The sequence below is a fragment of the Mustela lutreola genome, chromosome 8 (genome assembly GCF_030435805.1).
Source record: "Mustela lutreola isolate mMusLut2 chromosome 8, mMusLut2.pri, whole genome shotgun sequence".
Taxonomy (NCBI): domain Eukaryota; kingdom Metazoa; phylum Chordata; class Mammalia; order Carnivora; family Mustelidae; genus Mustela; species Mustela lutreola.
In genome coordinates this window covers 42,238,624-42,264,698 of record NC_081297.1, presented here as the reverse complement: position 1 = coordinate 42,264,698, position 26,075 = coordinate 42,238,624, and the positions used below count along the sequence as shown (strand labels likewise).

Sequence of the window (26,075 nt, the reverse complement as noted above, 5' to 3'; positions counted from 1 at the left end):
TTCCAAAACCCTGTTTGTTTCTCTGAGTCCAGAGTCTCTCATGATTTGTCTCCCCCTCCGATTTCCCCCAATTAACTTTTTCTTTCCTTCTCCTAATGTCCTCCATGTTATTCCTTATGCTCCATAAGTAAGTGAAACCATATGATAATTGACTTTCTCTGCTTGGTTTTTTTCAAAGTGGTTTCATGTTCATTATCTATTGATCCTCACAAACCACAGGACTGGTATTAGCACAGACAAGAATTGGATTATATTTGCTTTTCTCTCCAAAAATCTCAGTCTCCAGCCTACTAAAATTAGAGCGGTGACAATGAGATTCTCGAAATTTCACTTAAGCTATGTCAGGTAAAAGTACCTAGACTCTGGAATCTGGTCACTTTTTATTTTAAGTAATTACAAACCAAGAACATCAGACATGTGCCTTCAGTAGACAAGGAACTCAGGATCTCTTAGGTGGATAGTCTTCCTTCTCCTGTCTTCTTTCCTCCCAGGAGATGGGCTTGTCTCTCTTCCCAAAACAACAGGGGGCTTGGGGATGAAGCATGTTGCAACCTGAAAGCATAACTGGACCATGGTGCTGTAGTTAAGACACAATGTCTGGGACCAGAGGGATCCAAGAGAAAGGCCGGGACATGCATTCTTTGTGGGTGGACAGAACGTCTATAGTCACATTCATTATCTGTGTAGTTATAGTCTATGAGGTCACTATGAACACTGAATTAATGAATACTAAGCCATTACTCTTGGACTCTTGGGAGAAATACAGGAGAAATGCGAGGATTCTGTAAGCCTCTAGTCACAACATTTGTGTCAACCAACCAATACACAACCTTATGTGTGTTTCTGTTTAAAGGCATCTTATTTAATATATATTGTTGATTCATTAACATGAGCTCATGGCCAACAGCACTCTAACTGATGCCTGAACAGAGTTTATCTGACACATGTACTTTTTTCCCTAAGGCACATCACAACCTTCTCGCACTTAGGAACTCTAGACAGCACTGCAGCACTGTGCTTGGGGACTATTATTTAACAGAAAAGCCACCAACAGAAAGCACAGAGATGTGACAAACATGGCACGAAAGAGATCATAAAAAGTACACTGTTTACAGTATGAGAACTGAAACAAGAAGGCAGAGTGTTGCCGTGTTTAACTTCAGCTGCGAATGTGACTCCAGTTTTTTGCATGTCTGCATAGGACCACAAAGGTACACATATATCGATCTGGGAGTTACAAATATACTTTAGTGAGTATGCAAATTTGCAAATACAGAACCTATGAATAATAAGAATCAACTGTTGATCATCAGAGGGCCCAGAGCCCCAGCGTTCTGTATTGATTGGGTTTTCTACATGCTTTACATTAGTGAGACTGGTCCCCAGCTCTCCATTCCACCCCTCATTTTTCATGTTGGCCATTGCTGGCAAGAGCAGTGCTCCTGCTTTATGACAAATCCCATGGCTGTGACTGATTGTCTAGCCAGCTCTGGTCCCTGGGCCCAGCACAGCCTGTCAGGCTGGGGCTTCATGTCTTCATTAGCTCAGTCCCCAGAGCAGGCATATGGCTGGCATCCAGGCAAGAAGATATTGAGAATCAGATACCACTACCCAGAAAATCCCTTACTGAGTAGAGTCTGGAAAAAGAAATCTTGGCTCACCTTCCATCCAGCCACAAGCCAAGTTATGCCCCTTATTCCACTGGAGCCAGTGAGAGCCAGTAAGGCTTCAGATCTGACCCTATCTCTACTCCCCTCACACCCCAAATACAAACTCATTTTCTTTTCTCCTTACAGATGTTTATTTTAGCTCCCCAGAGTCTTAGGGTGTGGATGATGAGCTTTCATTCCATGGGGGAGATGCTGTAACCCAGGACTGGGTCAATTGTTCCAACTCCAGTTTGATCCCAGCCCTATTCTCCTGACTCCAGAAGAAGGATGGGTCATTGTTTTGTAACTAGAACTTAACCCTCCGTGAAATATTCCAAAAGAGCTAACGTGAACCTTCTATTATTCAGTCCCCTTACAACCCCAAACCCATTCCACAGAAAAGAAATAGAGAATGCAAATGTGTGTGGGCAGAAAGTCCAGAGAAAGTCTTGGAAGCACAATTGTTGGAGTCAATTTGCATGGGGAAGCAACTGCTGTATAAAGTGACTGTCTCCAGAGAGCAAGTCTACAGCCCAGGTGGTATGACCAGATATAGGGGATCTATCCATGCTGGTCCCCAACAGCAAAAGGAGGGAAGGAACAAAGTGAGGCAAAGCTTCCATCTTCATTCTGAGCTGTCAATCTGGCCTTTTCCCTGATATTAAACTCCCTGGGAAGGAAATGAAGGTACCTGCCAGTTGGCAGGAAGTCGGAGAAAGAGCAAGTTCAATCCAATTAGAATTGGATTCAATCAAATTTAAGAAGAGAATTCCATCCAAAGCAGAGCATCATTAAGACAGCAGTTGAAGAAAACTCATTAGTTTGAGAGTCCCCACATCTCCCAATTAAAAAATTCCCTAGACCACTCCCAGTTCTAACCCCTTTTTATCCATGAAAATGGTGAAGACTAAAAATCTGTGCTCTCCTAAGCAACACAAGCAAAATGCAAATATTAAATGGAGGTGGTGGTAGAGCCATCCCTAAATGACTGAATGGATTCAGGAGCTTTCGTCTACCTCTGGCTTGTTGCTGCGTACTTCCTTCCAAGGCGCCTTTCAAGAAATTCCTTCAAGGTGGTTTTCTACAGCCTCCTGCCCTGAACTAGGCCTGTACTGGTGAAAGAAGGAGGAATTCTGTCTCTGTGAATTAACCAAGATGCCCAATGCATGTTACATTCTCACATACACACATATATTCACACACATGTGTGAATACACCACTGAGGGCCCATTTCCCATAGAGTGAATATCAAAAACCAAAATGCTCCTAATATACCTATTTTGGAAGAAAAGACACAGACTTGCTTTGAGAGTTGAGAACTAGCCTTCTTGATCAATACATTCTGCTGCCAGCCCCTTCCTTGCTCAGAAAGTGAATTTGAAGTCAGAAAGAAAATCACGACAGAATCAGAAAATAGGAAAGAAATACCATTCTGTCAGAAATTTTTCAATAGGCCCTTCTCCCAGCAAATCCCAATCCAATTGCAATTTCTACCCATTATTGTTTTAAACTGAATGCATCATTTAACTTTTATATCATCTTGCTTTTATGTATTTTACCAGCCTGATTACATTTCTTTTTTAAATAAAAGGGCAGCCCCCAGGACATTTTCTTGTGTTTAGAGTCCTCATTTGTCTCCTTGTGGGGAAGAACTTTCTCTAGATTAGAAATCCTTCCAGGCATGTTAAAAGTGGCAAAACAAACTCTAGAAATGAGAAGAGAGGTTGAGGTGGTGAAACCTCCTGGGCCTTAAATCAGTGGTAAATATCTACCAATTGGCTTTTGGGGTGGGGGGAGCCCTCGTTTATAGCATTTGCCAATTTTCAGGGTGTAAATATTCCCACCATGGCCAATTTCGAGCCACAAGGAGACATCAGTGAAGCTAGAACAGCAAAGAGCCATGTGTGGTAGGCTCCTGGGAGCCAGTGCGGGTGAGTGGGCTTCAGCATGCCACCAGCCCTTAACGCCTTTGTCACCCAGACATACTTTGAGGTTTTCCAGTGGCCACCCAGTTCCAGCAGGAATAAAAGGGCACAGTCCCTAACTGTCATGGAAGGTTTTTAGTGACCGTTTGAAAGGGGTTTCCGGGTCACGGGAGAATAGTTGTTATTAAAAGGCAAAAGCCATGACTGTGATCCAAGAATGAGGGAAATGGACTTCATCCATCCCTTTGTACTCTGTTGGCCTGCATCAGGAATGTCTGCTTTGGTGACTTTCTGTTTATGTGAGAATAGAGACAAAGCCTGGGATGAGGAGAGAAGGCTGTCTGTGGAGAGCTGGGGCAGGTGGGCGGGTCTCTTGGTGTGAAGAAATTAATCCCTTTGTTTTCTCTTATCTCCATCTCTCCATCCCGCCCACCTGGCCTTGCTCCTTCTTGTATGCTGCCCTGCCCCTCTGCTCTCACTCCCCAGAGAGTTTTCCAAAGAGAGAGAGAAGGCCAAAGCTCGAGGAGATTTCCAGAAGCTTCGAGAGAAGCAGCAGCTAGAAGAGGACCTGAAGGGCTACCTGGACTGGATCACCCAGGCAGAGGATATTGACCCCGAGAATGAGGATGAAGGCATGGATGAAGAAAAGCCCCGAAACAGTGAGCAGTCTTTCTGTCTTGGGTTAGGTTCCGGGAGAGGGAGGAGACAGGGGCCAGAACAGCAAGACTATCTACGACCAACTTGTCCTTACAGTTTGTCTTGCTGGAGCAATATTGGATGCATTGATGACAATCATCTCTACTCAAAGAAATTCGTCACAGATGTGACATAATTGCTGTTGATCTATAAAGCTTCATATTCCTTTTAGAAAGATTCTAAAAGACGGTTGAGGTTTTGCTAAGGTGGATTCTTGGATTCTTTTTTTTTTTTTTAATCAGACATCCTCCTCCAGGCTCATCTTTTTGGGCAGGAGGCAGATTATGGTCTTCCCATTAGAGTATTAATGTCCTATTGTGTAGGAATGTGTATAGACATATATTCTAACACACATATATAAACTCATAAGTTTAGTTTCTTGTCCTTATTGGCAGGCATTATGTCCATTGTGTTCAAACTCCCCAGTTGGGTTCTGTGTGTTTCTGCTCATTAGTAACTGAGTTCTAATTGGGAATCTGGGAGAAGGAGCAGGTGGAGGGAAAATGGAAGAAGACAGTCAAAGATGTGAATAGAGAACAAAATCTCTGCTCCCTCATTTCAAAGACTGATTTAATACATCTATCCACTGTTCCCTTTCTGATAATTCTGCTCAAGGTACAAATACACAATTAAAACACACAAACAACAAGGGACTCATAATTTAATAACCTAAGGAGACCTTTATGCTCTACTAAGTAGTTTTGCAAGTTGGAAGACAACACCTTTGATGGATTGTAACAGTGAACAATGATGCCATTGAGGGTCTTTCTGGAAAAATGCCTGGCAGCTTGTATTATACTGTTGATGGTACTGTGGAGTAGTTGATTCGTTTGTGGACTGAATGGTATGGTGAATAAATAAATTGGCCTGTGAGTAACAGAAGCTTACCTCTAAGGCACAGGAATTGACATCTTGGCTCCTCTCTTCACCTTAATTCAGCGTGAAGACCCTAACTCATGATTAATGGTGATGAGCATGCTTCTTACTGTGTTATTTAAAATGTGCAGTATGCCCTACCAATTAATTGCCATCCACAGAGACGTATAGTTATTCTGTTCTCTGGTTAAAGCCAGAGCTTCCAAGGAGAAGTATGTTGCTTCCTTGCCTTGCCCATTAAGTGAATAAATTCCAGGGAGTTTCCAGCATGGAGTATTGTCTGCTGCTAGAGCAGACCACATTGACAAGGCCCATTTGTCCACACTGCTGGCTAAGCTTTGGGAAGAGCATACTGAACTTAGCATACTCCAATGGACAGGGTCTCTGCCTCATTTTCATAAGTCCAAATACGGAAGAAATCAGGCTCCAATGGCTCTTCTGTCTCTCACCACATGGCTGGAGGACACTTTTGAGTTTGCTTCTTATCCTCAATCAGTCTGTCCTGGAAGGATGGAATGGGAGCCTAGCTCCTTTAGTTGTGGAGTTGATGGTAGAACAGTTCTAGGGGATGGGGCAAGGAAATAAGTATCCAAAAAAGCAAGATATAAAGAGTAAAAAAAAATAACACTTGCAGTGAAGTGAATGTGAGAAACTTGGGAATGGAGCCAGAAAACAGGTCCAAAGGACTGTCTATTGGAGAATTACAATTACAAGCAGAGTTGATGTGATTAAATTATTAAGGAATTGGCAACCTAACAGATCTGCAGGAAAGGCAAGTCTATGGCTTCAGAACTATATTCTCTTCTTCAGAACTTCATAATTTGCCCTTCAAAACAAATACAAGAGGAGAAGTGCTGCTACAAATTACATGTGTGTCTCAAAGTAATATCTTGGCCTTTGAAATTGCTAAAAGATTACAGTTTAATATATTTGCCAGTTCTTTGCAGTTCCAAAATTAAGTAGTCTTTTAAGGGGAAAAGGGTATTATCACTCTTCATCGATGGTTCTGGCAACTTCCAGGCAGAATCCCCATCAGCCCTTACTAGACGCACCGGTGACCCAGAGTTGGCTCCAGCACAAGGGAAGTTCAATGGCACATTCTGTAGTATCTGGGCTTATCAAGAGGGGATCCAAAGACTCATTTTTTTCTAGGAAAACCTACAAAATCACTGAGGAAGTTGAAGGAACAGGGGTTGGAAAGACAACGGAGTAAAAGGGCATAGTAGGGAAGCATTTCTCAAAGTTATCAGAACAAACAATGTGGCCAGTAAAATTATATGCAAAAATATATTCTAGTTCGTTCTTTCTTCCCTCCCTCCAACCATCAATCAACTAAGGACAACTCTGTGCCAGTTATTGTTTTAGGCACTGGGGATATAGCAACGAACAAAATAGTCAAACTTCCTTGCCCTTGTGGAAATTATATTCTACTGGGGAGATGGACAATAAATTAAATAGTATGTCAGAGAGTGACAAAATGACAAGTACTATGAAGACAGAAGTGTTGAGGTGTGGCCAGTAAATACCTCACTGTGGAGGTAGCATTTGAATAAAGACTTGAAGGCAATAAGGAAATGAAACATAGATATTTGGGAAAAGAGCATTCTGAGCAGAGGGACTAGCCCATGGAAAGGCATCAAGGCAGAAGGATGGTGGACATAGAAACAGAAGGGAGGCTAATATGACCAGGGAGGAGTGAATAACAGGGACAGTGGTAGGAGATGAGGTTTAAGGTTAACCAAGAGGAGATCATGAAAATCATTGTAAGAATTTGGACTTTTACTAGAGGTGAGCAAAGAAGCTCCTGGTGGTTTCAAGCTGAGAAGAGACACGGCCTATATACATTTGACAGGATCCCCCCAGCTGCCACGTGCAGAATGAAATGGAAGTGAACAAGGGTGACGCAGGGAGCCAAATAGGCCACTGCCCCGGGAGATGGTGCTGCCTTATGCTGGTAACACGACATGGTGGACCACGCTCCAGAATGGTCTCATTTGCTGGCATATCAGATATGGGATGTGAGAGACAGAGAATTCAAGGAAATCCCAAGGCAATTGTCCTCAGCAGTAGTAAAAGCTGAATCATCATTTATTGATTTAGGGAAGATGATGACAGGAAAAGATGTCAGGGCAGGAGTATCCAAAAAACCGTCTTGGACCTTTAGGTTTGAAATGTCCATTGGACTTCCAAGTGGAGATGTTGAGTGTGCAACTGGGATAAATCTGAGTCTGGGGAAAAGCCTGAGACAGAATTATAACTTGCAGAGTCAATATTCACCCAGCTGTGATAGTAGGGCATGGTGTAGACAGAAGTGAGACGCAGCCTAAGAACCTGAGTCCCAGTGATGTTTGGAGACAAGAGTGGTGAAGAAGAACCAAAAGAGAGACCTAAAAGGGTATGGTCAGACAGACAGGAGGAAAAGAGGGGGAGGGTCTGCGCTGCCCTGAGGCCAAGCTGGGTGAGTACTAAAAGCTGGTCATTGAGCTTAGCAATGTGGAGGATTCCACTGGGTGAAATGGTGAGGTTCAAAGTGGAGGGCAAATGAGAGTCTTCTTTCATGAGTTTCTTTGGTCTAGATACTTCACAGGATGGTATCAGGCATTGTTTGCAGACCTCCTGTTGTTGTGACACGCGTGGTCTAGCTGTGAGCCATCTAAGGAAAGAGGAGAGGAGGAAATTCACACAATCCAGCCTGCCTGTGTCTACAAGCCAGCCTTGCATTCTCTCTCCATCTTGAGTCATTTCAGTACTAGCCATTGCCTCTGAGATTGGCTTCAGACAGCCTTGGGAAAAGGAGAAAATGACACTCAAGAGCTATTTTGGTGCCAAAAAGAATAGTAGCAAGCAAAAGTCATGCTTGTGCACTTTGCATTTTCGATACTTCCAAAGCAGGCAGACGCATGGGTCTTGGCCTCCAAGTTCCACTCCTCCTGGGTAAAGATTGGGGTAATGTGGAACCCTTCCCCTCACCCCTCCACCTCCAAGTGGCAACAAGGCTCCCTTGTGAAGGCACCACTTACAAAACTATCACGGACACAGAACCCACTGTCATCAGGAGAGACACGTTGCTCCAAGGGCTGGGCCCATTTTGCAGCTTCAATGTCAAATAGGACAGAAGGCCAGTCATTAGAGAGAGAGAAGCCATAGAGAAAGAGAGAAATTCAGAAATTTCTTCTCTCTTTTTCCTCCTCAGGATCAAAAAACTGCACGTATTAAATATCTATCCATATGGGAGTGACTCTATCGTGCCATTAAGACAATTTAAATGCACTCCCAGACCTCTAATGCTTGCAGTCTAAGACAGACATTTATGTGGATGAGACTATAAAAGACAGACAGACGGTAGGACCAAAACATTGAATTTCCACATAGATAAGCAGGATTAAATATTTATGCCATGGTGTTCAGTTATGTGACAGGGGAGCCACTTTGGCAATCATCATTAGCTGACGAAGCCGCGTGACAGCTCTGTGCCCCGCAGAGTCTAGGGTAGTGGATTATTGAAATACGGAAATTTGAGGGCTTATGAGATCTGCAGGTTGCCCACAAAAGGGACCCGTGTGGCTTGAGAGCAGTAATCTGCTTTATATACGTGTTTATAAATTTACATTATATACGTGTCAAGGGCATGTGTATCATTATTTCATCCTTTCTTTTAGTTTTACATTTTCATCAGTGAAATCAGCATTTACCCTGGACTTGACTTGTGGTCAGGGGTTGCCAGGCATCTGGATTTCTGTGACAGAATCCCACCAAGGATCTGGCTCTACATTCATGAGAAGAAACGCTAACAACTATCTTTTCCTTGATTCCTTTCTCAGCTTGCTCCCTTTAGTTACCATGTGTTAGAGGACCTGACCGCATACCTCTCAGTGAAAGCAAACTCCATGCAGACCCCAGAGATCTCTTGTCCCCCTGTGTTAACTCCCACTGGTCCTAATTGGGACCCTAAAACTTAAGTGTCAGAATGTGGCCTTAGAGATAAGGTGCAGAAACCAGAATCCAACACAGGAACAATAATCCACTTGAGTGGATTATTAGCAAGGGCAGGACTCGGACCCAGGTCCCCTGATTATCCATATGAGATTCATTCTACCACACTGTGGTGCTTCTCACAGAAGCCTTGTCAGACAGTTCTGGGCAAAAATCCTTCCTAACCCTCCCTAGGGGCTCCCATGGCCCTTGGGGTTTCTTCCCCTTTTTGCATGCCTGCTAGGCCACACTGTGAGGTCCTCAGCCAGCCGCCCTTAATTCACCTTCTGCCCCTCCTTCCTGACAAAGCCCCAAGCCTCGGAAATATTAGTGTGCGTAGAAGCCAAGGGACTTAAAAGAATTTGTGAGTGCCTCTGCATAAGCAGGCTTGGGTCAAGCATGCTCTTTCCTGCCCTGAGCAGAGAAGCTCAGACCATCACCAGACTTGAGTAGCTTCCCCATTCTGTCCCCTCAGAGTGACTGTCTTTTGGCATCACTGATGACTCCCCCTCCAAGTGTTCCCTACTAGCTCCGAATCACTCTCCAGTCTTGCCAAATGCCATTTGAAACCAGGCAGAAGGGCACAGAACCCCCATAAGCAAGGACAGTGGCAAAGTAGGAAGATTGCCATATCATGGGAAGGTGTGGAATGCTCTTGAGAAATGATGGAGGGCTGTTCCCTAAAGACACTGGCCACTAGTAAGAACCACTATACACTGGGGCTCCACTGTGAGACTCATACATGGATTCTTCTGGCTCTTGTATTAATCAGTACCCCTTGGTGGGGCTTCTGGACCCAGGATAGTATGCAGTACCTCACGTGGGGGATCATGTCATCACAGAGGCCCAGGTGGGCCTTCCCAAAGGTAGCACATCTGCCTTTGGAGCAGACTTTGGCCCTGAAGCGTGTCCTTGTCCCAGCCTGGGGAGCTGTGGAGAGCTTCTGGAGGGGTGGCACCAACTATGCAGGGACAAGTCAGGTGTGCCGATCTCATGGATCAGCCATAGAGTTCTTAAAGCAAAACCAGTTTGGGGGTAAAGCTTGTTGACCTGGACCTGTTGGGAGACCATGAAAGCCTTCTCAGTGAATGGCGGCTGTAGGCTCCTGGAGGAATGGGGAAGAAAAAGCTACATAGCATTTTAACAGTATTTGACGGCCTGCCCATACAGCCTTAGGTCAGCGTAAGGGTGCCTGACTGGTCTGTGACGTCATAAGTTAGTAAGGGCCCTGTTCCCGCTCAGGAGGCCCCTGTGCAGCCTTTCCAACACCCCACCCCCCACTCACTCAGGGAGACTCCCAGTTCATAGCACCTTCTCAAGACAGACGGAAGCTGGCTGCACCATTGCAGAGCCCAGGACTCTGTGGGGATGCCACAGGAAGGAGAATGAGGCAGGCTCATGCCCCAACACAGTTACAGGCAAATAGCTCCAGAAAACAAATGGTTACATTTATGGTAAGGAATAGAGTCAATACCAGTTGAGAAACATGCCAAAAAACAGCTTCTGACACATTTTTAGACACCTGCCTTTGTTTTGGTTTAGACTTTACTGCCTAAACGCCCATGGCAGCAAGCACACAGCCAGGCACTTGCTAGGCAACGCTGAGGTTTCCCAGAGACAAAGGATCACCCACCGAGCCACCAGACCGCTCCTGCCATGGCTCACAAGTGTGAGCTGTTTTCTTGGGAGCACTGGCCAACCATGTGCCCCACAGGGGCAGAGCAAAGAGCCTGTTAGCTCTTGAAGAACTGAGCGAGACCAGGAGTCCTCGGTGCGGCCCCAGAGCTTGGAAGACCCCCTTCTTCTCCAGCGCCTGAGGGACAACACCCTCTGCCTTCCAGGCAGGGTCTCAGTCCGAACTAGTGTCTTCTGAACCCTCTTCTGTATCAGCAGCTTCGCCACCCTCCCAGCGACCAGCTACTGGGCTAGGACGTCTTCCTCCCTCTTTCTCCTCCCTCCTCTTCTTCTGTGATCCTTCCTCCATTCAGTCAGCCACCAGACCTTATTAGTGGTCCCCCTACCCCACCGAAATCCCCTGGCCCTCTCCCTTCCCTTCTTACCGCCCCTCTTCCCCAAGGTAGTAACCACCTGGGAAACTACCACACACCCTGCTTGGTAGAGCAGAATTCATATTTCTAGAGCTGACTCCTGCTCAGAAGCTCTCAATGACTCTCCACAGCTTCAGAATAAAGCCCAAGCCTCTTCCCCCTGTATTCTCAGCACCTCAGATCTATCCCAGCCAACAGCTTTAATATATCACTCCCTACTCCCCTTCAGCAAAACCAGACTACTCTTGTTTTTCAGATAGGCCTGCTACTTCCTCGCTTCTGGACTTCCATGCATCTCTGCCTGGCATATATTCTCCTCCTCACCTGTCCCGACCCTGCCTCAGTCCTCCTAGACTCTCCGTCTCACGACAGCCAGTGCCAGATACTCTTGACCTCTGCCCCGCCTCACTGGTGTCAACACAGATGGCCCAGCCCTCTCGTCGTACAGAAAGCCCTCAGGAGGCAAACACTATGCTTTCCCAACTTCTTACTCACTGTCCCACTTAGCATCCAGGACAGTGATTCATATTTAAGAGACTTCCCCCCTCCAAAAAATATTGAACTGAATTGAATCAAACCCAGCTCTGTGGATCAAGAATATTAAGGTTTTATGACTCTACTTACTTGGCCAAATACCCTTTGTCTAGTCTCAGCCATACTCACAATAGGCCCTTGGAAATTGTACCATCATTGACAATGTAGGTAGAAGTGAGTCAGGGGCTGAGGAAGTGGGCCTAGAAGAACAGCTGGAAGGAGCTAGAATTCTAGACCCACTGAAAGAGAAAGCTGGGTGGTCAATAGAGCAAGGGGGAGACTTCCTGAGGGGGAATCATTGTTCTGCAGCTTGTGCTTTTGGGTTCTGAGATTGGATAGCGGACACGTACTAGGCCTTCATGGGTTCTCCTGATAGAGGCAAGACAAGGGAAAGGGCATGATAGGAGACATGTCTTTTCCTTGCATGCAAGATAGGAAAGACGTAGATTATCTCACTTAACCCTCCCCACAATAATCTTATGTCGATACTCCCATCCTCATTTTATCGATGGGAAAACTGAGGCTTGGAGAAATTCACTTGTTCATGTCACATAGTTTGTGCAATGCCCAACCTCACCTAGGTAGGCCTTGATCCCAGTTCTGCTGACTGGATCTATGCTACTATGCTCCTTTATACTCCTATATACTCCTTATACCATAGTCCCTCCCCTCAGTGATATGAGGGCTGTCCTCTTCCTCCAGCCAGAAGGGACCTAGAAGAGGGCCAGCTAACCCTCCTGGGAGGCCAGAGTAGGCTTTGCTCTGTAGCAAATCAGTAGCACTGAACACCTTTGGTCTAATGGGCAAAGCAAGATGGGCAGAGAAAAGAAGGAGGGGGAGGGCCGTAGAGGGAAAACAGTGGCAGGGAAAACTGATCTTAAATGTTAACAAAAAGGGGCATGAGTTTGATTTTTAAAGAAAGAGAAAAGATTAGCTTTATTTTTATAAGAACTACATTTGAAACATGAAGTGGTGACATTATCTTGTTCAAGCAAAAATCAATAACAAAAACAAAAACAAATAAGTTAACTGAGATAAAAAACTATCCATCTCATAGGGCGAGTCGTACCCATCTGGCTCAGTTGGTAGAGCACATAACTCTTGATCTAAGGGTCATGAGGTTCAAGCCCCATGCTGGGCATTGAACCTACTTAAAATAAAATATGTTTCATCTTTAAAAAAAAAAAGAAAACCATTTGGAATGGTTTAAAAGACAGTCTTGCTTAAAAGAAAACATGAATTATATGACCTATCAGAGTTTCTTTCAGTTCAGGGACCATTTTGGACTTGATTAAAAGAGAATGCCACCAAAATGGTACAGGAACAGGGTGTTCTAACTCACTGACCATCCACTCTCCTTTCTTGGCAAACCCCATGAAGGCTGTGATATGGTTTTCCTATGATGATGCAGGATTGTGCAGGGCTGCAGGGCCATCCCTTCCAAGCCTTCAACAATCCCAGGAACCTTGGCATGGTGGGGGCCCAGAAGAATAATCTCTGGCCAGGGACAGCCTCACAGTGAGTAGTTCATATGTGGTGTTTTCGAAGAAGTCTTTTCACCTACCTGAAGCCACAAAATCCTTTGACCAATGGATCTGCCCACTCAGGCTCGCCCAGGGTAGGTGCCCTGATTTTATTTTAATTTGGGGCTTTGCAAACAGCCCCTGGGAGCTGGAAGTAACTCAGCAAAAGGATCAAAGGGGAGATGAATCACCCTAAATTTCCCTTTGATCCATTTCCTCCGAAAATCAGTGCTTGGCCCCCAAACAGAGCAACCCACAGTACAGTTGCCCTTGGCTCCCAACACCCACCCCTCCCTTACTTCCACATAAGCACTGGGAGATTAAAAATCCCATGTCACATCAAGATATATTACCTGTCAGACGGCTGGTAGTGAAGGAGAAGGAGTGACAACTCCTGCCTCTGTCATTTCTTGCTGTGGTAGAAAATTATCATTTGGTGATGGAGGGAGATCAGACACGGACTACATTTCCATCTTCAGGGCACATGGCATGGGAGGCCAGTGCAAGGGGGACAGACACTGAGATTGCTGGCCTTACAGTAGCAGAAGAGTTTGGAGGAGACCTCCAAAATGACCTCTGCCATTCAGAATATCAAGATGAAAAAACATAGGCAGGGTCTTAAGGGGACTTACAGCCTAGTAAAGGAGACAGATGGACAAGTAGGTCATAGCAATGAGTTGAAGGAATGGACAAGGTAATAGAGAAATAATGGAGGCAAAGGAGTGGTGTTTGGAAGGGGATGGATGGGGCTTTCTACCCAGGGAATGATTCTGAATAGGTGCAGTGTCAGTCAGGGTGGGCTAATCATTGTTATAAGCAACCTCCAAATAGAGTCTGGCGCCTGACACGGTGAAGGGTTACTTCTCGTTCCAAGGTTCAGTGTGGGTTTGGTGTTGGTAGGAGGGGAAGTTCGTCTCCATACAGACTTTGGGAACCAGGTCTTCTTGCTCACAGTTCTACCAGCCTCTGGGCCTCAGAGGCCTCCATGGGTCCTATACATCAGGCCAGCAGCAGAGGGAAAGGAGAGGGAGTGTGATGACCAGACATAGGAGTGTGGGCATGGCTCCCATCCTAGTTCTTAGCGCCAACTAGCTTCTGGGGGCTAGAAAACCTAGCCTAGCTAAGTGCTGGGGTAGAGGGGCGGGAAGGGGGAAGAACAACTGGGGTTGGGTGAACACAGGGCAGAGGCTGTGCCCTCCCAAAGACTGGGGACAGTTCAGGAGGCCAAAAGGGTAAAGAAGGGCATTGTAAGCTGAGGGAGCCATATATATCAAGGATAGAGGCAATAACTGGAGGCAGGAGGAGGAGGAGGAAGGAAAAAAATGTTACTTTAGGGTGCATGGGGAGAAACCAAAGACTGAGCCAAGAAGGTAGACAGCTCTGGTCCCAGAGGGCTTCAGATATAGACCTTATCCTGTGAATAAAGAAGAATCACCCAAGAGACTTAAGCAGAGGTCACTGTGGAAAGGCCATTCCGACCTTGATGGGAACCAATGGTTGGAGGTTAGGGAGAAGCTGGAAGCAGGGAGATCAGTCATTTCAGGGGTCAATATGGCTGAAATGAGGATCAAAGAAGGAGAATGGTTTTCAAAGATGGCTTTCCACCAGTCACCTGCATCCACTAGGCGAGTCCTGGGGGCTGGCCGACCAAGAAGCCTTTGGAAAATATTCCCTGTGCTTTTCCAGACCCAGGGATGGTGGAGGGGTTACAGCAGTGACCTGTCCCCTGAAGGACTCCCCCCTGGGAGCTGTTTGTCTTGTCTGGGAGCTCTGTCAGCCCTTGGCCCTGCTTTCCAGTCCTGTTTCTATCCATGACTAAACACACCAACAAACAGTGCCTTTCCCCTGACAGGTGCCATATGTAGAATTCAAGTGACTCTACCCCATTTAATCCCTGCCCTTATGATTAAGTGGCTTATGAAAAAAAAAAAAAAAAAAAAAAAGGTTGAGTTACAACCCCAAACATAGGACTTTGATAGCTCCATCCTTCCGGATTACTTCATCAAATGGAAATGCACATGCCTCTGGTGATAACTACAGTGTTTCCAGAAGAGATTTATGCTCCCATATAATAGGAAAGATTACGTCCTCTTAAATAACTATAGTACCTGCTGTAAGTGCCGGACTATTAATCATTGTGATCACTTTGCATTTAAGCCTTGTGGTTAGTGGGACGGGACTGGAGCCTGGTCAACAGAGAATCACCCTAAGGGAGCTGTTCAGTAGAAAGGTGGTCCCTTGGGAAGACAGAAGGCAACATGTCAGCGCTAGGCTGGGCTGCAGGCAGTGGGGAAAGGGAAAGCTGGAACAAGGAAGACAGGGCCAGTTAAGTATTATTCCTGCCTCCATCTGGTCTGCTAGAACAAATTCCTATAGACTGCCTGGCTTCAACAAGAGACATTTATTTCTCATAGTTCTGGAGGTTAGAAGTCCAAGATCAGAGTGCCAGCATGGTCAAGTTCTTGGAGGGTCCTCTTCCTGTTTATAAAGGGCTATCTTCTTGCTGTGTCCTCATGTGGTAAAAAGAGCACAAGACATCTCCCTGACCCCTTCTTTTGAGGCCACTAATCCCCATCTTAAAGGCTCTCTACTCATGATCTAATGACTTCCCAAAGGCCCACCTCCAATACCATCACACTGAGATTAGAGTTTCAACATACAGATATGGGGCAACACAAACATTCAGTCCATTGCAGTGACCTTTCTGTGTCCCTATACTAGACCCTGGATTCCTTCTCAAGTCAAGTGGATGGCTCCAGCACAATCAGAAAATTACAGAATCCTAAAGCCCCAGGGCACACAGGGGCATCCCCAGTCACGGAGTCTCTCTCCCCTAGCCTCTGGGCAGAACCACACAGCGTCCTGTCACGCCTTACATACCTATTAAGTGTCCTGGGGGCTAAAAGAAGCATCTAGATTATTTCTATAGGGCCCTATCTCCTCTAAGACTGGCTTGTTTTCTGAAGACAGCAAAGGGCAGATTTCCTCCCCACTCGTGGTGTTCACAAACTTACTTTCAAAGATGCGTGCAAGTTTCAACACTCCCAGGGCAGACCACAGAATGTGCTCAAGGGTAACATAGTGGGAACTGGGCAAAGGCCTCCCAGAATAGAACAAGCAGTGTTGTTCATTTCCAAGCACCTGATTTCAATGCTAAACTTGGACTTCACTGAAAAGTCCAAACTTTCCTCCTCCTGCCCCCAGTTTGGATCCTCCAGCAGGACCCACAGGAACCATGACACTCAGCACCAACCCTCCTCAAAGGGGAAGTTGAGCAAGAAAACTGTGTTTGCCCAGAAGACCTGATTCCCAAAATATAGCTCATGAATGAATGGTCTCTGCAAAGGTCACCGAGGAAGACCAGAGAGAGAGTCGAATATCCTATTCCAGGTGATATCTCCAGATGGCCTAGGAAGGAAAAAAAAAAAAAAAAAAAGGAAGAGAAAGAAAGATTTAGCCATTTATTTAGATTCATACAAATACATACTCCTGGCAACAGAGACTTAATTCATATTAGTTCACCAGACTGACCAAAACTACCCCCAGCAAAGATCTGCAAGGGTGATTCACTAAGACAGAACTTTGATGAAAGTAAGTTAAAGTTTGTCCTTTCCAAAAATACACATTTGAATTTTGACAAGTTTCTTTGGTGTTAATTTGCCTTATTTTTATTTTTTACAAAAAGATATGGGTATGAAGATATTTTTTAAATGTCTAGACAAAAAAAAATGTCTTTGATGCTCCCTAAATCATGCTCTAAAAATCATTTGCCAACATAAAGCTGGTTTTGCATAACCTAACCCATGCACAGGACTTCACAGCAGCTCATACTCGGGAACACAAACAGTCCAAGATTAGAGGTCAAGAGAAAATATAAACACGGGCTCAAAGCTGTTAAAGAATTATTACAACGGCCCTGAAACTTGTCTGTGCTTTGGTTGGGTGTGACATAATAGATCTGTTCTCAATGACTTACTGATAAGGTGGAAAGCCTTAATTATATGCTTGACAGGCTGGCTTTAAGGGGAAAAACCTTTGTTTACCTTACCAATTCCAAGCTTCAAATCAGCCTGTCCAACCGTTATATCTCATTTCAATGACTCATGAGATATGATAATGGTATCTCATATCAGGCCAGTTATTATGTTAATAAAATTCTCTGAAAATAGCAACACAGACATATAGATACAGACATACACACACACACACACACACACCCCATACACATGAGCAAGAAAAAAATTGAGGACTCCTTTCTTGTCAAAAATAACTCAGAATCGAAGTCTCGTTATATTTATTATTACTTGCTTTGGTAAGCTGATATGACTTGAAGGTTGGTGTGATGTTGCCGTGCCCAGCAGAGGCAGAGAAAAAGATCGCCCCTATCACCTGAAAAGTAAAGCAAATGGTAGAGGGTCCTAGGCCCCTCGACCTGCAGCCTGCTCTGCCATTCCGCAGGGACTATGAAAGTTGCAATGGTCATTTGCCAACAACCAGGCAAAGGGCCTTGGTTTTCACCAGGAAGATCCCAAGCCTTAGTAAAAATTATAGAACTTCTTCTTGAGCCTCTCAGATGGTATATGATCATTTTTCATCACTTATAACTTCCATGATCGCATTAATCTATGCGGTCCCCAATCAAGGGAGAGTTGAGGGTACACACAATGTGAGATGAATGGTCCTCATGATCACATTAATCTATGCGGTCCCCAATTAAGGGAAAGTTGAGGGTACACACAATGTGAGATGAATGGCCCTCCCCTTTCTCTCCTAAAAGGATAATAGTTTTGGGTGGGGACAGTCCCATGTGTTGCAGTGGCCCAGAGGAACCTGGAAAAAAACAGGCCACTCAAGCTTCTGGGCCCCACTCAGTACCAACTGGCAGTCGTTCTCAGTCTCCTCATTGGTAAAACAAGGTTTGGGGCCAGACAGCCCTGGGGCCAGACACCCCTTCCAGATCTGTTTTGTTTCTATAGTTCTAAGGTGACATACATTTGCTTTAGTCCTAGGAATCTGAACCAAATCTAGATCTTTCCAGACCATCATACCTCAGTCAATTCTAGAAACCTGCAGTTCCCAGACTCCCAGAATTGGCACTGGGTCTCCTGCAGGACTCCCCAACCCCTGAAAGCCAGCCTGTTCTTCCAAAGACCCTCCTGGTATCTGCATGCTTTCTGCCCTCCCTACCTGGAAAGTCCATCTCCACCATCTGTCTTTGGAACTGCGTTGTCCCCATTCCCACCTTTCTCCCCTCCTGTAACCCTCCCCACTCCTCATGCCCAGCACACCTACTCCAGGCCTGCACGATATAGCACGTCTATTTATTTGTCCATTTTCTACCATCTCCTGGGTGGCGTACCTTGTGAGGGCGAGAATTTTGTATTCTCAGCACTACTAGCACAAGGTCAATGAATCTCCATTAGAAAGGGGGTGGGGATGGGGGGAGAAAAGTGGGGTTGGCCTGAATGTCTGGTGCTCTGCCATTAAGAGCAGATGACTGGGGTCTGCCCTGTCACTGTGTCAGAGCTAAAGCCAGGAAGAGCCAGATCTGATACAGCAGAGGATATATAATGAATGAGACATACAAATTACTGCTTTGTCTTCCATTTCTTGTCTGCCAACATTTCTTTCTAACTTCTGCGAGAGGATGGGATCATTCCATAGGGTTTTTCTTCAGGCTCTCACCTCTTCTCCCCTTTATTCTTCAAATCCATGCAAAGAAGTATCAGAAATATCCTTATTCTATTTCTCTCTCCACGAGGCCGGCTAGCCGGTGGTCAGGAAATGGTTAAGAGAGTACCAAGAATAAATGCTTAACTGCTTCTTTAGGATAGGAAAGCTGAGTATGTTTAAGGCTTGAAAAGGTCAACTCTCTTCCAAGGGGGCAGAGGTTTGATTTCATCCATTATGTGGTCTTTGGCATAATGCTCGTTTCATTCACTGGATGCGATGGAGATTTATGGAGTAAATGTTATCACAAGCTGAGACTTAATGAGATCTCAACTGTATCTCCTGGATGTAGTGGAAAGCAACCATTTTGGTAATAAATAGAGAACAGCATCTAATTTGTAAATTCCCCTTTCCGTTTCTAAGTTTAATCAGATCAGTGAAACTGAAGGGAATTGTTGATGACCCAAAATTATTTTCCATGCCTCAGTCTGGCCAGGAAGCATTGCTCCTAACGGAAATGGCATGTTGCTCTGGCAATGGAAGGGGATGACATTTGTCATTAGACTAACCCAATTGTTGCATATTAAAAAATATGTTTAGACCAAAATCTACTTAAAACCAAACTGGAACTGGGGCTCCATAGCCTGTTACTAGTGTCACTGGTTCATAGAAGCAAAAATTCTTTCCAAATAAACTACAGAGATCTGTAGCCAGGGCCACTCTAAAAGGGCCCAGGACACTGTGACTTCATTTTGACCCAACTGAGACATCCAGAGTAAGACTAAAAGGGCCACCATGGTGCCCAAGCTGTGGTCGCAAATAACCTTTCCTGGCATGGCAGACAGCAAGTTAGGAGACCAGAACACAGTCTCTGGCAGGTTCTGGGTTTCACATAGGGTTTAAAAAAAGAATTAAAGGAGCACAAAAAGGAGGTAAATGCAGCTATCTTCTTTCCAGTTGTGCTTAGTTTTTCACAATGAATGGTGGGTAAAGATTTTGATAGATTGTCTTCTCTTCTCAAGAGCTATAAGCATTTCCAGGGCAGGGCCCAAGGCATGGAGGAGTCACTGTTAGCACACAGTAGGAACCTTATGAATATTTCATGAAAGGACTGATAACAGTGATGAAGACACTGGGGTTGGGGGGTGGGGATTGATGGCCCCAAAGGGAGAGCCGTTAACTGCAGCCGGCCTTAGGTTTTGGCCCTGGGAGTACATATGTCATCACTAATAAGTGTTCAGACTCCAGGTGACCTTTTAGATGCAAAACAAGTTATCTTGAGATTCTTCTGTTTAGCCTGCATTTTGCTTTTCCATTCCCTAAGAAATATAGATGGCATCCAGGCATGCTACACACAGAGTATTATTACTGAAAATTATGAACAACAGCTACCACTTCTCAAGCACATCCTTTAGCTCGTAGTATCTTTAATCCTCACTTAAGCCTCTGAGGTTGGTAATATTATCTCTCTTTTCAGATGAAAAAGATGAGGTTCAGATAATTTGCCCAAGACCAGGCAGCCAATAGGAGGCTTAGCCAGGGGTCATGCCCGGGGCTGTCTGACTCTAATGGCAAGCCTCTTTCTCTTTTGTCGGCAAGAAAGATCAAGCACAAAGAACAAGGTAGCCCCTAAAATACCTAGTGATAGGAAGGGGAAATCTAGGGGCAGGAAGACCCTGGAAAGCAGTGAGGAGACCTTGTTCTTAGCCTCAGCTCTCATACGAATAGCTCTGGGACCTCTTCCTCCTCTGGGTCTCAGTTTCCTAGGATACAAAAGTAATACTCCATCTCCAGTTTTCTATAAATCCTTGAGCATTCTGATCCCTTAAAGATCCCTCTGGCGCTGTCTTTTTCTTTGAGTCCTATATTTCAGAAGTGATGGCTGGCTGGGCTGGGGAGAGAATGTCCTCATTTTGCAGACCCTGGCTCCCTCCCTCTTGGTTGGGCAGCAGCGGCTCCAAGACAGAAGCCTCCCTCCGGCATCCAGCAGCTACTCCATGGCCCACACTCTCCTGCTGTGTGCCCAGGACCAATATCCTGATAACTGTCTTGCCTTGAAAGCATCGAACAGTAGAATTTCAGCACTGGAAAGTGTCACCGAAGCTCATTCCCATGCCCCTGGTGTCCCCGTCTCTGTCCCGGTAAAACTCATCTATAGCATCTATACAAGACAGAGCCTCACCCCACTTTCTCGAACACTCTGTGGGAGGAAAACCCCATTCCTCTTTGTGCACCTCTAGTTTTATAAAAATTATTCCTTCTCCTGAGCTGACACCTGCGGCTGTTTCCTTTCCACACACTGGTCTGAGGTGTCAGGGGTGCGACAAGCCCCTCCCAACGGCACTGTTAATTATCCTCCCTCAGCTAATTCCTCACACTAATTGCTTCTCTCTCTCTGCTCTCCCTCTGGCCTTTAGGGGCGTGCTTCAGACATCCTTGCCCACCTCTTCTCATTGGTCCTCCCAGTAACCAATGAGGGAAGCACAGAGCTCTTCAGACTACGTGTCCTCCCCAGACACTGAGTCAGGGCTAAGGAGGACCCTGGAATGAGGGGCTTCTGGCTCTGGCACAGACGGTTTCTGCAACATGTCTCTGCCTGCGTCTCTCTTTTCCCCACCCTTATGCAGCCTGACCTCTGTGCTTGGTACCTCTGATCTGGAAGGAGGCTCACTCCCCTACAGTCTTGTTAGAATAAAAAATGGGTTACTGTCTCCTTTCTGCTTTCCCCAAATAGGGCAAATACCCTATCTTCACTCCTTTGCAGCTAACCATCAGATCAGGTGCACTCTCACAACACAAGTGACAAAACCCAATAGAGTTGCATGAGTCTGCCTGAGGTCCTCATGTCCCCACTGTACAAACCTACCAACACCTGTTGATTATGCAGGCCACACACGCAGCCCTGCCCTTCCTTACTTGAAAAGCCTGTTCCTTACCCCACCTACCGTGATGGAGACTCCATCTGAAAACCAGAACTTCTGTGTCCTTCTTTCTAGGTTTCCTGGGCCACTGAGCCCACAGCACGAAGCCTCATAGAATGAGTCCCAGGTGAACCCAAGGTCTTGCCTCCCATCTAAAACCATTTACTGGAGCATTAGCATTCCCACTTCCAGCCCGCGCCTCCAGGCCTTTTGCTTGTTGAAGACAGTTGTCCCAGTTCTCTAGGTTTCAAAAACACTTTCTCTCTTCTAAAGGAAGAACAATCAGCCTCTCCAGCAAGCCCAGCTCTCCTGAGAAATTACAGAAGAGTTCTAAGATTAGGGAAAAGAGGGAGGAGGGATGAAGGGTGAATAATACCTTTGATTCAGATTAAATTTGGAGGGGAAGAGTCTAGAGGGAGAGGCTATGGACTAGAATAATAACGCAACATTGTCCGGCATTACCACCCCCCAGCTCTCCTTGCACAGTTGGCTCAGGGTTGATTCTCCTCCTCTGCCTGGTTCAGGGTCACCTTGCTGCTGTTGGCGTGAGCACCCTACCCCACAGCAGCTAGTCTTGGCCCTTCTCCAGTATAGCCCAAGAGAGAGAAAGGAAACTTTAATGGGTGGCTGACTGTGCGTGTTCCAGTCCCCGCTCTGATGAAACGGAAGGAAGGAAGCAGTGGCGACCTTGACCCCAACCCAGAGATGCCCGTCCACACTCAGAGCATCGTGGAAGAACAGCGAGTTACCGCTTGCAGGTGGGCTTCCCACCTCCGGCCCAAATGGAGTCCTGCTCCCGGCCCTGCGCACTTCCCATCTGGTTTCCCAGGGAAACCAGCATCATGCCACAGAAGGGGCCTGGCCTTCTGAGGGCTGCGGAGGAAAGAAAAGGACAGGAATGTAAAGCAGAAAAGAGCGGGTGAGTCAGTGAGGTGCGGCTCTTCCTTCCATGCATGAGCCAGATAGACAAAGGCACCACTGGCCGGGGGAGCAGGAGCAAGCTGACAACTGACCAAACCTGTCTCCTCACCCCAGCTCTGGGCCCGCACAGCCTCAGTCTCCTCACCTAGAAATCATGAAGGAAGATGCCTTCCCTGGCTGTCTCCCTGGGTGGTTGTGAGAATTAAAATGGCATCATTTCCTGAGAGTGACACCAAACAGAGCTGCACTCCTTCTAGCGAGCAGAGAAAGAACTAAGAGCACTGAACTACCTGCTACAAACAGTGTCTGTTTGCGGGGGAAGAAGGCTGTGATTCCGTGGGATTCAGGAAGGCTTCAGGAAGGCATTAGGACTTGAAGGTAAAGAGGGTCTTGAGCCCATGGAGGAGGAACAGGGACACAGATGTAGGTGGGTGCGTGGTGACTGGCCAGCCTCAAACAGTGGCATCAAACCAAGCTTGCCCACAGCAGAGGTGGAGAGGAGAGCTGAATGCCTGGCCCCGAGCATCCGTTGGCTGGAGGCGGAATGGGGCTTCGGGTGGGGGAGCAAAACCAAATCACAGGGGCCTTGGGAGGCAGGCTGAGGGTCCTCTGTGGTGCAACACAGTGTTGTGACACTGGGAAACATGCCGAGGGAAGGCTGTCCCAGCAGAAGAGAGAATCGGGTAAGGGCTCCAGGAACCCCTTCTGTCTGGGTGCCGCCCAACCCCCCATAAACAGGCCACAACATGGGGATGCGTCAGTCCGAGCACCGTTGTTGTAAAGCTCAGTTGTGTTTCCTCCGCAAAAGAAACCTTAGGAAGCTCCTCTCAAACCCCCAGCAAAGGCTTGAAAACCCCTAATAATGACTACTTCTAGACTGCCAAGGCAGCCAGGCCATTTCAGACACATTTCTTATGTTAGGGCAAACTCTTCACCCCTTCAGCTATTTCTTGATAACTTTTCCTTGTAGAACTACTCTAAGCAGGCAGTATCTTGCCCCTGTAAGCAAACACTGCAAATATTTGAGGAGGGTGATGAGGCCTCTTTATTAAAAAAAAAAAAAAAAAAAAAAAAAAAAAAAAAAAGATTTTATTTATTTGGGAGATAGCAAGCTAGAGAGAGAGAAAGAGAGAACCATAAGCAGGAGGAGGGGGCAGAGGGAAAAACTGACTCCCCGCAGAGCAGCCTGATGCGGGGCTCCATCCCAGGACTCTGGGATCATGACCCAAGCTGAAGGCTGTTGCTTAACTGACTGAGCCACCCAGGTGCCCCATGATGAGACCTCTTAACCTACCTTATCTAGATTAAACCTTTCCAAGTTTGCGCCTAGAACATGGCATACCACCCTTCACCATCCTATAAGATCTCTGTCCCAGAAATCCACCTCTGTCTGCTGCCCGCCCCCCACCCCCCGCCCGAACAGGATCCTTAGCTCCGAATCCCAGTCTAACAGGATCTGACTGATGCAAAGGAGGGGAGCACCACTTCCCTGGGTCTTTGCCCTGGGTGGGGCTCTAGGATCGTGTGAAGTGACACTGCAGAGGGACCTCTCCATGACAGATGTGGGCCATTAAAGTAGCAAGACGGACCCCAGAATGCATCGTCACCCCAGCAAGAAGGAGGAAAGTAACAAGTGCAAGCCCCCCGCAGGAAGAGCGTGAAGATTAATTAAAGGAAAGGACTTGCCACAGAAGGGGGCGAGCTGATTGGTATTCTGACAGCTGCCCATAAACTCACCGATTAAATGACAGGGCTGACGAGACACCATGCAGTTAGGAGCTAAAGTGACTCACTTTACATAAATGCTGCGAATGGAAGCAGCCTCTTAATTTAAGGCAACTGTTTACTTGCGCAATGGAGGGGAAGGCAAGGCTAAGACCTTTCCATAGAGAGAGTGCTCCTCACTCAAGGCAGATCCTGCTCTGTGGGTACCCGCAACTTTTGAGATTCTGCTGGGCCCCTGGAGGGCTCCTTGCAAGAAAGCAGACCTGGGTCAAAATTGCCTCGAGTAGCAGAAAGCAGAGAAGGGCAGACAGAGCCTGAGGGAGAAGAGAACATGAGAGTGAATTGTGAGCTCTCTACAGTCTTTGTAAACAGCAGAGAACAGGGTGCCAAGTACAAAACTCACCAGCAGAGAAACTTCTGAACTCCAGGCAAGGGGAGAGCTCAGCTGTGATGTGCCAGCGTGAACTTTGATCCTCTCCATGGTGCGTGTGAATGGCAAGTGAGAAAGGCGGCAGCACTGCATGGTGGAAAGAGGACTGTCTCTCTACTGCCAACTAGCCTTGTGACCCTGGGCACATTACTGACCTTCTCTGGACCTTAATATTCCCATCTGCAAAATGAAAGCCACGCCTTCTAACTGTACAATGCAGATACTACACAGATCTCCCTTTGCAGTGCAGAAACTGAACCACAAAGGAGTGAAGTCCCACGTCCAAGGTCACAGAGCTCCAAGTGGCAGAGACTGGAGACAGACTCAGGCCACTGGGCTCCAGAGCCCAGGCTCCTAACCATGCTGCTCTGCGTCCTGCCTCCCCCTCTTAGCATGGAAGAGCTGGCAGGGAGGCCCTAGGCAGAATTATGAAATAAGTGGTTTCTCCCCCAGAACCTCCACCTGTATTTTCTGCTTCTCTTCTCCTCTCAGTGATCCAGGCACATCCGCAGGGCTCTCTAGTCCTCTCTTATGACTAGGAAAGGACTTTATAAATTCATGCAATATACATAACGGCTAAGAGGGGAGACTTAGCATAGCATACCATAGTTCAAAGGCTGGATCTTATTAGCTGCTTGCTTTGAATAAGTGACTTAATTCTCTAAGCCTCGACTTCCTGATCTATAATATGGAACACATAATGGGGACATACAATCCCTTGTAGGATGGTTGAGGCTTGAATCAGCGTATATAAAGTGCATGGAGGAAGAGCCATTATACAGTAAGTAATCAAAAAACAATTATTCAGTACTATTAGTATTAAAATAGGAATGGCTGATACTACTATTACACATCCAAGAGTATTTGCCCTCTGAGGGCAAAAGACCCTAAATGAAGGAATGACCAGGAGACATCCCTGGACTGGGTTGAAGAGGGATGGAGGATGCAAGTCGCTTTCCATTCCTGTTATATCATACCACATGGGCGACCAGTTACTGCTAAACCAGGCTTTGGGAACTAGAATAATGTCCTTCTTTCAGCCTAAAATTAGTTTGCGCCCTAAAAGAACTGAGCTTCCAAAGGTATCCTACACAGAAAGGCCACCATCATCCATGTCCAGAAGATTCCGTTTCAACCCCAGTGGCTGGGCTGAGCTGTTTGCCTGGGGGATGTCCTGTTTCCCCC

General features: G+C 46.3%; 1 protein-coding gene across 42 annotated transcripts in view; it reads left to right on the top strand.

Annotated features, from left to right (window-relative positions):
- Nucleotides 1-26,075, top strand: part of CACNA1C (calcium voltage-gated channel subunit alpha1 C) — a 744,856-nt gene that overhangs the window by 554,112 nt on the left and 164,669 nt on the right. For all 42 annotated transcript variants that reach the window (XM_059184363.1, XM_059184367.1, XM_059184359.1 and 39 more), the window contains one exon: nucleotides 4,061-4,233. In XM_059184363.1, coding sequence (XP_059040346.1) covers nucleotides 4,061-4,233 — 173 coding nt within the window. The remainder of the gene's footprint in view (nucleotides 1-4,060; nucleotides 4,234-26,075) is intronic.